The following is a 12,292-nucleotide window of genomic DNA, read 5'->3' on the forward strand; positions in this document are numbered from 1 at the left end:
GTTTGGGTTTTTTTTGGTTTTTTTTTTTTTTTTTTCTGAGAGAAAAAGAGATTTTTCTCTGAACAGGGAAATTTCCTGTCAGCCTGGGAGAAAATCAGCCTGAAAAGTTGCTGGTTTTTCTTTATTAGTCAACTCAATAAACTTGGCTGAAGTTGAATGAGATGATGATTAATGGCTTTGCCATTTCCAGTTGTGCAAGATTTTTAATGTGTCACCATGAAATGTTGGGGATGTGGGAAGCTATTAAAGTTCACAATATTATTTATTGTTATTATTAGTATTATCATTATAATTATCATTATTAATTATATATATTTATTTCTTCTTATTATTGTTTTTGTTATTGTTAGTGTTATTAGTATTAGTATTGTTACTATTATTATTGCTGTTATTGTTATTTAATCATAATAATGTATATATACTATATTTCTATGTATATTTTACCATATTATTTACTGATGATATATATATTAAATAATAGTATTAATAACAATATCAACACTAACATTAATAATACTAACACTATTAATATAATATTAATATATTATTGATATAATAGTATTTTAATCCTATTTTTATTGTTATTATTATATGTGCTATTACTATTATTGCTATTATCATTGATATTGTTGTTTAATGAAAATCATGTGTATATACTATATTTTAATATATATTTTACCATATTATTTACATATTATATATATGAAATAATAACAACAATAATAACAACAACAGCACTCATAATAATAATATTACCACTTTTATTAGAATAACAATATAGCAATAATATAATGTTAATATGTTATTTGTTAACAACAACGATAATAATAATAATAATAATAAATATGAAACCTGATACAGCAGTATGGGGCTGGGAGGGGAGAATATTGGAAGAGTTGAGATTTAATCTCCTCTGGAGGTGGAAAAGGATTTGTTCACACCTGAGTGTGGCCTGAGGGAAAGGGGAAGTTTGTTCCCTTTTCTTGTGGAAAATGAAGCTGGGAAAGAAGATTATTTGCATTAAAAAGTGATAAACACATAAACAAATGGTGAAATGTCCCCTCCCTTGTCCCCAGGAGGAACAAGAGGCAGCTAGACGTCGTCAACAAAGAGAAAACAAAAGCAACACAACGACTCCAACGAAGGTCCAAGAAAACAAGGTGAGCATCCTGCATTTGTGGGTGCTGAGTGATTCCTGTGGCTGAGTCAGGAGGAGCCTCTGGGGGAAGGTTTTACTCTGGAGCTGTTGCTGTGCCCAAAAATATGATGGAGTGAGTTAATAAAAGCTGCTCTTGGGAGTTGTGCCACTAATTCTGGAAGGATGAAAAAAAAGGTGCTGCAAGATGAATAGTTGGTTGTCCACCCTCGCTTGCATCCAGCAGGAGTTTGCAGAGCTGTCCCTGAGTCACAGCCCACTGAATGGAGCTCAGAGTGTGCTGAGTCTTCTGCAAAGACTCATTTCCTTTCTTGGGTAATGCTGTGAGAAATGCACTGCCTGTTCATGGCCAAAAATATAAAGTATTGATTGTGCTCTGAGTTTTGAGTGAAATTCAGTTGAGGAATGTAGTCAGGGAAGGATGAATAATCAGCTTTTGTTAGACAGCAGGTACAGATTGAACAGAATCACAGAACAGTTTGGCTGTAAGGGACCTCAAAGCCCATCCAGTGCCACCCCTGCCATGGCAGGGACACCTCCCACTGTCCCAGGTGCTCCCAGCCCTGCCCAGCCTGGCCTTGGGCACTGCCAGGGATCCAGGGGCAGCCACAGCTGCTCTGGGCACCCTGTGCCAGGGCCTGCCCACCCTGCCAGGGAACAATTCCTGATTCCCAATCTCCCACCCAGCCCTGCCTGAAGTTCTCCTCCCTCAGCATTTCCTTTTCTTTAATGAATTGTTGGGTTAGACTTTTTTCTGACTTAGAGATAGGGTAACTGAGAGGTGCTTTAAAAACTTTTATTCTATTTTTAGTCTCATGAGAAGGGTGAGACAATACAGATGTTATAACTCACACCATCACAATCAGAAGCCAACTATTACCTAATTACAATACATTTTAAGCATCTCTTGGCCTATCAGTTTTAGCTGCTTAGGCTGTAAATGCCTTAAAGCCAATCATCTAAAATTACCCCTCATTGGTCCCACTACAATGCAACTTTCATAGTTTAATTTCTCTAAAGTGTTTAGTCTTTTTTGTAAAGTTACCTTTTAAAACTTGTTTCTAGTTCCATTTCTCTCTCAACAATGTCTGTCCTGTTCCATGGCATTTCTAAGTCAGTATTTCTTATTTCAAAGTTTACATACAGATGCACATTGTGTGAGCCTTCTGTCAAACTTAAAAAATTTAACTGTCACAAACTGTAAGAAACTGAAAATTTAAAAAATTTCTACAAATCCATTTCCCTCAATGAATGAGTCCAGAAGAGAATGAGCACAATCCCTTGGGAACAACTCTTATCCTAAGCAAGTCTAAGCAAGTCCACTTCCCTGGCAAATTATTGCACTACAGTGCATCAGTTTCCTTTCAGAAACATTATTTCTGATATATCATATATATATAATATCAGAAATGTATTTCAATAATAATAAGGAAACATCATTATTTCTGATATATCATTTATATATCATATCAGAAATAGATCTCAATAATAATGAAGAAACACCATTATTTCTCTTATATATATATAAAACACAGAAATAATGGTGTTTCTTCATTATATATATATAATCAAGAAACACCATTATATATAAACATTTTTATATATATATATATAAAATGTTTATATAATAATATATCAGAAATATATTTCAATAATAATGGAACACCATTATTTCTGATATGATATATAATTTATGTATTTATATATCATATCAGAAATAGATTTCATTAATAATAATGAAACACCATTTTCCTGATATGATATATCATATCTATATTATTTCAGAAATGTGTTTCATTGATAAAAATAAAACACCATTATGAATGTTTGCTGAAAAGGAATGTTGCATTATGAGGTAGAAATGACCAAAGGTTTTCAAAACCCCTCAGGATTCTGGTGCTGAAGAAGAAAAAGCTGCAGCAAATTCTGTTAAAAAGCCATCTCCCTCCAAGGCCAGGAAGAAGAAGCTGAGCAAGAAGGGCAGGAAAATGGCAGGGAGGAAACGAGGGCGCCCCAAGAAAATGAACACGGCGAGCACTGAGCGCAAGACCAAGAAGAACCAAACTGCACTAGAAATTCTGCATGCTCAGACTGTCTCCCAGACATCTTCATCCTCTCCTCAGGGTGAGTGCAGGGGTGTGCAAGAGCCTGGATGAGTCTCTGAAGCTCTGGATGTTCTGGTTTTTCCTTTGTGGCCTGGTTGAGTTGGATTTTGTGGCATGAATTCCATGTTGTCACCAGAGCAGAGCTGTCCTTTAGGAGGTGGGCGTGGGATTGATGATGATGGATGTGGGTGGGATTAATGAATTGGTGGTGATTAATGTGTTAATGGTGATGGCATTCCTGTACTGATGGTTTGGGGGTGGGATTGATGGTGATGGATGGTGATTAATGCATTGGGGATGGGATGTGTCTGTGGGTACTCAGCCAGGAGCTGGGGCTGCTGCCTTCTCTGAGCTGCTGCTCTTAGGATGGACCACAGAGACCCTTCCCAGCGCTTTAGAGCAGTGTGTGGATGTGTTTGGAGCTCTGTGTTGGTGAACTAAGCTCCTGGATCTCATTACAAATCCCCCTTTGTGCCACACCTGGCAATGCTGACTTGGAATCACAGAATCCTGGGTTGGTTTGGCTTTAAAGAGACCTCAAAACCCATCCAGTGCCACCCCTGCCATGGCAGGGACACCTTCCACCATCCCAGGCTGCTCCAGCCCTGTCCAGCCTTGGACACTGCCAGGGATGGTCCTTCCCAGCCCAAACCAATTCCAGGATTCTGTGCCATGTTTTCAGGATTCTGTGCCATGTTTTCAGGATTCTGTGCCATGTTTTCATTGGCAAAGCTCCTGTCCTTGTCCCAAACACTGAGTGCTGACCTGAGGTTGTGTTTGTGTCTCTCCAGATGCCTACAAGTCACCTCATAGCCCATTTTTCCAACTACCTCCTAAAGTGCAACGTCATTCGTCCAACCAGCTCCTGGTGACACCCACCCCCCCTGCACTACAGAAGCTGCTAGGTAAGGCCTGCCTACCCCCCTTTGGGGTTTTTCATGGGGTAGGAGGGGGATTCTCTCCTCCCCACCTTCCCCTGCCTGCCCCACATCTGTCAGAACCCAGGACATTCCTCTGGCTGCCCTGGAGCACTCCAGACTCTGGCAAAGGGCTCAGAGACCTTGGCACAGAGTCAAAGACACCTGTGCCTTCCATTTTAGCCCATGGAAACAATTCCCAACTTTGTGTGAAGAGTTACAAGCCACAAGGGTTTAAATAGAATGATAGTGAATTTATTACCAAGTGAAAATGTAGAATTGTAGAGTTTTTAGAATGAAGGTTCAAGAAGCAAGATAGAAGAATCTGGGCATGTCCTTCTTCTCCTTTTTCTTGTCCTCCATCCTCTGCTCCATCTGTGATGGTGGCACTTCTGGGTTGGTTTAGAGTAGAGACAGACTGTCTAACATAGGTGATAGGTATTGGAAAATTATTGTAAATAAAGTACAGGTAGTTTTTGGTATAAAAAGCCAACACCACCCCAAGGGTGGTCAGTGTGCCACAATCCAACCTGCTGGACAGATCTCAGTAGGTCAGAGAAAGAATGGAGTAGCTAAGAGCAAATAAACAACCTTGAGAACCAGAGCTGAGGAATCACAACTACTTCTTCGAGTCTGAAGCTAAGAAAAAAGACTTTTGATACCTCAAGAGCCAATCCAGCAACAACTCAGAACCTGAGACACATCCTTGGGCAGCACCCCCTCCTGCTGAAGTTGGTGTTTCACTCTATATTTATTCTCTGATGTTGCTTCAGCTCTCCTTTGGCACAACAGGCAGTGAGCCTGGATTTAGTCAGAAACAGCTTTATTTGAAATGAAACCATTCTCTTAATCCTGGGGAACACCACTCTGTTGTGGTGTTGTGAGGGCTTTCAAGACGAGGTGAAAAATGTGAAATTATTTCAAGTTTTCAGAAAGTTTATTTATTATTTCTTGATATTATATTATAATAATGATGTTATATATGTAAATATAGATATATTTATGAATAACATTATATCATGCCTTTATATATATATATAAAAAAAATAAAATATCCTTTTCCATAATATCGTATTATATCCCATAATATCCCATAACATAACATAATATATATAATATATAATATATAATATATAATATATAATATATTCTTGTATTATATATCAATATATCAATTTGTATTGTATTATGTTATGTTATATTACATTATATTATGTCATACAATACCATATTTTAATTAGATATATGGTATAATATCATAATATATCACAATATATCATAATGTATAATATCATATTACGTAATATTATATTATATGACATATTATATTATGAAAATTATATATTAAAACTATACTTAAGAAAGATAAAGGAAATATCAGAAAGCTAGACAAGAAGAATAATAAAAACCTGTGACAGACACAGAGAGTGACACAGCTAGCTGTCATTAGCCATTAATTAAAACAATTCACATGTTTGGATAAACAATTACCAGGTTATATTCTAGAGGAATAAAACATGGAGAAGCTGAAGCTTCTCAGGAGAAAAGTCCTTGCAAAAGGATTTTTCATAAAATATCCTGGTGACACCACTCCCATTCCTCTGCCAAGCTCAGGGCCCATAAATGAGGCCCTGCCTGAGAGGCTGAGCTCACAAAGGTGTGGTTGGAAAATGCAGGAGGTGATTAAAGAAAATCCTGGAGGTTTTTTTTTGTTTTATCTTCTGTTGCCTGACCCCTCCAAGCTGTTTCTGGATTTTGGCATTACCATGAGCCAGGCCAGGATGCTCTGGGATGTGGCACAGGGTACCAGAAGTGTCCTTACCTTGGGCTCTCCTGAGTTTGTGCCAGTCATGGCTGATTCCTGGTGGAAGAGAGAGAAAAAGAATGATTTAAAGGGATGTTTTGTGGCAAAAGAGTGATTTTGAGGGATGTTTTGTGGGAAAAGTGATTTTTTTAAAGAGATATTTTGTGGCAAAAGTCATTTTTATGGGAGATTTTTGTGGTAAAAGTGTGATTTTTTTTGTGGCAAAAGAGTGATTTTGAGGGATATTTTGTGGCAAAAAGAGTGATTTCTTTTTTTGAAGGATTTTTTGGGGATATTTTGTGGCAAAAAAATGATTTTTTTTTTGAGGGATGTTTTGTGGCCAAAGAGTGATTTTTGAAGGGTTATTTTGTGGCAAAGAGTAATTTTTGGAGGGATGTTTTGTGGGATAATTTGTGGCAAATGAGTCTGTTTTGGGGGGTACTTTGTGGCAAAGGAGTGTTTGGGATTTTTTGTTTTTTTTTTTAAGGGTTATTTTGTGGCAAAAGAGATTTTTTGAGAGATATTTTGTGTCAAAAGTGATTTTGAGGGATGTTTTGTGGCAAATAGTAATGATATTTGAGGGATATTTTGTGGCAAAAGAGTGACTTATAGGGCTATTTTGGCCAAAGAGTGATTTTGAGGGATATTTTGTGGCCAAAGAATGATTTTGAGGGATATTTTGTGGCAAAAGTGTGACTTTTGAGGCATGTTTTGGCAAAGGAGTGATTTTTAAGGGATATTTTGTGGCCAAAGAATGATTTTGAGGGATGTTTTGTGGCAAATAATAATGATATTTGAGGGATATTTTGTGGCCCAAGAGTGATTTGAAGGGATATTTTGTGGCAAATGAGTGATTTTATGGAATGTTTTGGGGCAGGGTGGATGGGGTCATGGTTTCCATGGGACCTGATGGATCCAAGAGTTCCTTTTGTGCCAGGAGAGGCACTTCCAGCCTGTTCCTAAATCCATCCTCAATGGCTTAGTCTGACTTAGAGTACAAATCAAAAGCAAGGGAGAGACAAGTGAGGAGAGGTGGCCAGGGAGACAATGGGGGCAAACAGGGGCATGGCATTTACCCTGCTGAAATTCTTCATCTGTTTTATTTAAATTTTGTCTATTTATTTTTATTTATACTTTATTTCCATTTTTAATGGTTTGGTCTCTTCTTGAGTCCAAATCTGAAGCAAAGGAAAGACAAGTGAGGAGATAGGGGAGGAAATAGGGGCAGACAGGGGCATGGCATTAACTCTGCTTAAATTTCTTATCTGATTTATTTTTATTTTATCTATTTTCATTTATTTATTGATTTATTTCCATTTTCTAATGGATTAGTCTTTGAGTCCAAATTGAAAGCAAGGGACAGAAAAGTGAGGAGAGGTGGCCAGGGGGGGAATAGGGACAAACAGGGACATGACATTTACCCCTGCTGAAATTCCTCATCTGATTTTTTTTTTTTAATCTATTTTTATTTATTTTTTATTTATTTCAATTTTTAATGGCTTAGTCTGACTTTGGGTCTATTTCAAAAGCAAAGGAGAGACACATGAGGAGAGGTGGCCAGAGGGGAAATGGGGGCAAACAGGGACATGGTATTTACCTTGCTGAAATTCCTCATCTGATTTATTTTTATTTTATCTATATGTTTTTATTTATTATTCTATTTCCATTTTTAATGGGTTAGTCTGACTTTGAGTCCAGAGCAAAAGCAAGGGAGGGACAACTGAGGAGAGGTGGCCAGGGAGGAAATAGGGGTGAACAGGGCCATGTCATTTATCTAATGCTGAAATTCCTCATCTGATTTATTTTGCAGACTCATTTAAGATCCAGTACATGCAGTTCATGGCATACATGAAAACTCCTCAGTACAAAGCAAGCCTGCAACAGTTACTGGAGCAGGAAAAGGTGAGTCTGAATTTTCACATTTCTAAACAAAATTACCAAACTCTGAAGTTTCTTGGATGTGGGGAAGAGTGCTGGGGATGGGAATTGTGTGCATTCACACCAGTCCTGCTTAGGCTGATCAACTCCCAGGGGGTTTTGTTGCTAAACTCATTTTTTGTGTGTTTAAATCACACAAAAATGAGAGAGCTGCACCTCCCCTTTTCCCTGACAATGCTGACTTAGAGAATCCTGGAATGGTTTGGGTTGGAAGAGACCTCAGAACCCACCCAGTTCCACCCCGGCAGGGACACCTTCCACTGTCCAGGCTGCTCCAACCCTGTCCAGCCTGGCCTTGGGCACTGCCAGGGATGGTCTCTCCCAACACAAACCAATTCCAGGATTTTATGAACCACAGTTCATAGAATTATGGATTAGGAAACCATTGAACTCAGATTAAGAAACCCAAAGTGTCATCACTGGTTGTGGGGATTTAGCACAGCATCATTGGTACTGATATCATAATGGGTTGGATTGCACTGATGGGCAAAGGGTAAATGTCCCAAATCAGGGACTGGAAAAGGTGGAAAGGCCAGGAGGGTCCTGGAGCTGTGCACAGGGTTGTTTGTCTGCCCTGTAGCCACCAGCAGAGGGAGGAGATCTGCCTGACACCTCCTTGTGTTGCTTTGTCTCAGTGATGAATGATTGCATTACTGTATCATTTAGCCCTGATGGGTCTGTTCTGCTGCTTCTGTGGAGGAGCTTTCCCCACAATGCTCAGAATTAAACTTGAACTTCCACTTAAAACCTTGCAGGGCCTGAAGGGGCTCCAGGAGAGCTGCAGAGGGACTGGGGACAAGGCCTGCAGGGACAGGACACAGGGAATGGCTCCCACTGCCACAGGGCAGGGCTGGGTGGGAGATTGGGAATCAGGAATTGTGGAATCCATCCCTGGAATGGATTTCCCAGAGCAGCTGTGGCTGCCCCTGGATCCCTGGAAGTGCCCAAGGCCAGGCTGGACAGGGCTGGGAGCAGCCTGGGACAGTGGGAGGTGTCCCTGCCATGGCAGGGGTGGCACTGGATGGGTTTTGAGGTCCCTTCCCACCCAAACCAGTCTGGAATTCTGTCCAGGTCCAGCTTTTGGCATTCCCTGTGGAAGCTTTCCTTACTCTGTAGTCTTTGTGAGAGTGTCAGAAAAAAGCCACAGGGCTTTTTTATCAGGTTTTCCACATTGGGAACTCTCCAGAGGAAAGAAATTAACTTTTGCCACCCCATTTCTTACTGAGAAGTGGTTGGTGCTGCTCTGGTGTTCATGGAAACCTCTTTTTCTGTGGTTATTTCCATTTGCTTTCACAGTCAATCAGCACTCAGAACTTTCATCTTTTTCCTTAAGCAGCAGATTTTTCTTCTTGTTCTGCACTTGTCAGGAAAGCCAGCATAAAGTGAACTTATCTCCTGCACAAATGAAATGATGGTGTGTAAAGGTTGTGCCCTGCACAGAGAATGAATCAGGGGTCTAGAAAAGTCATCACTTGGTGCTGCTATCCAACAGCTGCTCCACACTTTTAAATGTTAAAATGAGGAATTCAGTATGAAAATATTTTTTATGGAGTGTTACATGGCAAATTAAACCTGCCAGAGGGAGAACTTGGCTGGGTGAGGGGCTGGGTATGGTCTGTTCAGTAACTCCCTCTTACAGGAAGGTTTTCAAGTACAATAAAAATCTCTGTAATGATGATTTTGAAATCAGCTGCTGCTTCCCAGAGTGCCCTTAGATGGAGCTGTCAGCCCCTGCAGTGCCTGGGAAGGCTGAATGAAATGCCTGGTGTTGAAAACAAAACTGATTTTCCAGCATCCCCCAGAGCAGCCCCTTTAGCATTGCAGGGACTTTTCCCCAGCCAGGTCTGTGTGTTCCTGCATGTGTGGAATTTCCAACACTGCTTGGAATATCGGCCATGGAATTATTAAGGTTGGAAAGGATTAAGGTGCTTTTTGCCCTTGTTCCCCACTTTTCCTGGAGCAGTGGCTCAGTCTGTGCAATCCCTGCTTGGCCTCTGCAGCACAAAGTGGAGAACAGGATAATCCCAAAGCTCCCTGGGCTTTCTGCACTAATCCTGCTTTTGGGGCTGGGTAAATGAGGCTTTTCAGCCAGTCATGTCCTGCCCTTTGCTGTGCATGGCCATGGATTGGAGCAGGGACCTGGTTAAGGAATGTTCAGGGCTGGGAATTGCTTTGAGTGGCTCAGGTGACCTGCTGAAATAATGGTGGTATGAGTATATAACATAAAAGTATATAATAATATACAATATTATATATATATAATATATAATATTATATAAAAATAGTATATATTATGTATAATATATATTATATATACTATATATAATATTATATATTATATGCTATATATTATATATAGATGTGTGTATGTATATATAAAAATAAAATATATCATTTATAATATAAAAATGTATATATAATAGATTAGATAATAGAGAATAGATAAGTGTGTATTGTATATAATATATAACATAATATATAATATATAATATATAATATATAATATATAATATATAATATATTATATATAATATATTAATATATAATATATAATATATAATAATGGTGACAGAAGTAGGAAAACTGGTTTAGTTATTTAGGACTTTATTCCTGCCTCCCCCCCAGTGTATTTTCATTTACTGCATCTCTTCCATGAGAATTGCACAGGGAGGCTCTGAGCTGGGGCTCTGGGGATTTAGAGCCAGTTCCCTGTTTGGGAGCAGATTTCATGCAGATAATCTTTTCCAGTTCTATTCCTGCTCTGTGGGATGGGATTATTGCTGCTGCTTCACGATGCGCTAGGAGGATAAAAATGAGTTTCTAAGACTGTCTTGATTGTATTTTACCATAGAGATGGAAAAACCTGCTTAAATTTAGTCAGAAATTCGCTGCTTAAAAACTCTTTACTACCTAAAACCTACTTAAATTTAGTCAGAAATTTACTACTTAAAGGCTCTTTACAGCTGATTTAACCCCACCAGTATCACACCCAACAAATCCAGGTTTTCAGCAGCCTGGGGCAGGGCTGGATGAGCTCTCCTGCATCCAGGTTCTGTCCTAAAGTGCTCCACAAATCTCCTTGAGATGGCCCATGCTGCAGCTGGTGCTAAAATGTATTTTTTCCCTCTTCCAGGAGAAGAATGCTCAGCTGCTGGGGACAGCCCAGCAGTTGTTCACCCACTGCCAGGCCCAGAAGGAGGAAATCAAACGCCTGTTCCAGCAGAAGCTCGATGAGGTACCTCTGTGCTTGGGGGGCTGTTTCCAAATCAGCTGCTTGCAAACATTTCTGGTCCAGCTAAGTGAGAGCAGAGCAGTCTCAGCTCTTCAGCCCCTATGGTGTTTGGTGAAGGATTCACCCTCTCCTGCTCAAACAAACTCTGTGCTGCCAACCTAGCTCAGGAGCACAGGAGGGAAATGTGGGAACTGTCCACAGACAGTTCTGTTGGCTGGCAAAGCCTAAATGCCAGTTTTGCAGTTGAAGGGGTGGAAGAGCAGCTCCAAGGTCCTTGTGTCCCTCCTTGTTATCCCTCAGCAGCCACCAAGTGCCTTGTGGAATGCTGGGGGAGGTTCTGAGAGCTGCAGATTTCTGCAGATCTCCTCAGTGTCACTTGGGAATGGGACAATCACCAGGAATGAGGGTGTTAGCACCCCAGGAATGATGGCGTCAGGACCCCAGGAATGATGGTGTCAGGACCCCAGGAATGAGGGTGTTAGCACCCCAGGAATGAGGGTGTCAGGACCCCAGGAATGAGGGTGTCAGAACCCCAGGAATGATGGTGTCAGGACCCCTTTGACTGATCTCACCCTTCACCTTTTAGCTGGGAGTTAAAGCTCTGACGTACAACGACCTGATCCAGGCTCAGAAGGAAATCTCTGCTCACAACCAGCAGCTGAAAGAACAGACAAAACAGCTGGAGAAGGACAACAGTGAACTCAGGAACCAGAGCTTGCAGCTGGTGGGTCCAGGGGATGCTGCCCTTGGGCTGAGGGCACAAGCTGGGAGTGAAACATCACCCAGCTACTCAGGGATGATGGGGGGAAACCTGCAGGAGTCTTTTTTTACCTTTGATTGACCCCATAGCAGATCCTGAACTGGCAGTTGGCTCAGCTGTGTCCCCAAACAGCTCTGAATGTCACTGGGTCTGGGTCTGGCTGGGCAGGGAGTTGTGCAGGGCTTGCTCTGTGGTGCTCATGTGGTAACTCAAACTTAAAGAATCATGGAACTGGTAATGTGGGAGAAGACCTGTAAGGTCTTGGAGTCCAACCATCAAGGAACACCAAGACACCAAGTCCTCAAATGTCACAGCCACTTGCTTGAACACTGCCAGGGGTGGGGACTCCACCACTGCCCTGGCAACCTGTGCCAATGCCT

The 12,292-nt window shown here is 40.6% G+C and overlaps 1 protein-coding gene across 4 annotated transcripts in view; it reads left to right on the top strand.

The window, feature by feature from the left end:
* Nucleotides 1-12,292, top strand: part of DOT1L (DOT1 like histone lysine methyltransferase) — a 93,145-nt gene that overhangs the window by 54,142 nt on the left and 26,711 nt on the right. For all 4 annotated transcript variants that reach the window (XM_059489490.1, XM_059489491.1, XM_059489492.1 and 1 more), the window contains exons 13-18: nucleotides 1,077-1,160; nucleotides 3,046-3,280; nucleotides 4,053-4,166; nucleotides 7,793-7,884; nucleotides 11,054-11,155; nucleotides 11,739-11,876. In XM_059489490.1, coding sequence (XP_059345473.1) covers nucleotides 1,077-1,160; nucleotides 3,046-3,280; nucleotides 4,053-4,166; nucleotides 7,793-7,884; nucleotides 11,054-11,155; nucleotides 11,739-11,876 — 765 coding nt within the window. The remainder of the gene's footprint in view (nucleotides 1-1,076; nucleotides 1,161-3,045; nucleotides 3,281-4,052; nucleotides 4,167-7,792; nucleotides 7,885-11,053; nucleotides 11,156-11,738; nucleotides 11,877-12,292) is intronic.

This window comes from Ammospiza nelsoni, chromosome 27 (assembly GCF_027579445.1).
Source record: "Ammospiza nelsoni isolate bAmmNel1 chromosome 27, bAmmNel1.pri, whole genome shotgun sequence".
Taxonomy (NCBI): Eukaryota; Metazoa; Chordata; class Aves; order Passeriformes; family Passerellidae; genus Ammospiza; species Ammospiza nelsoni.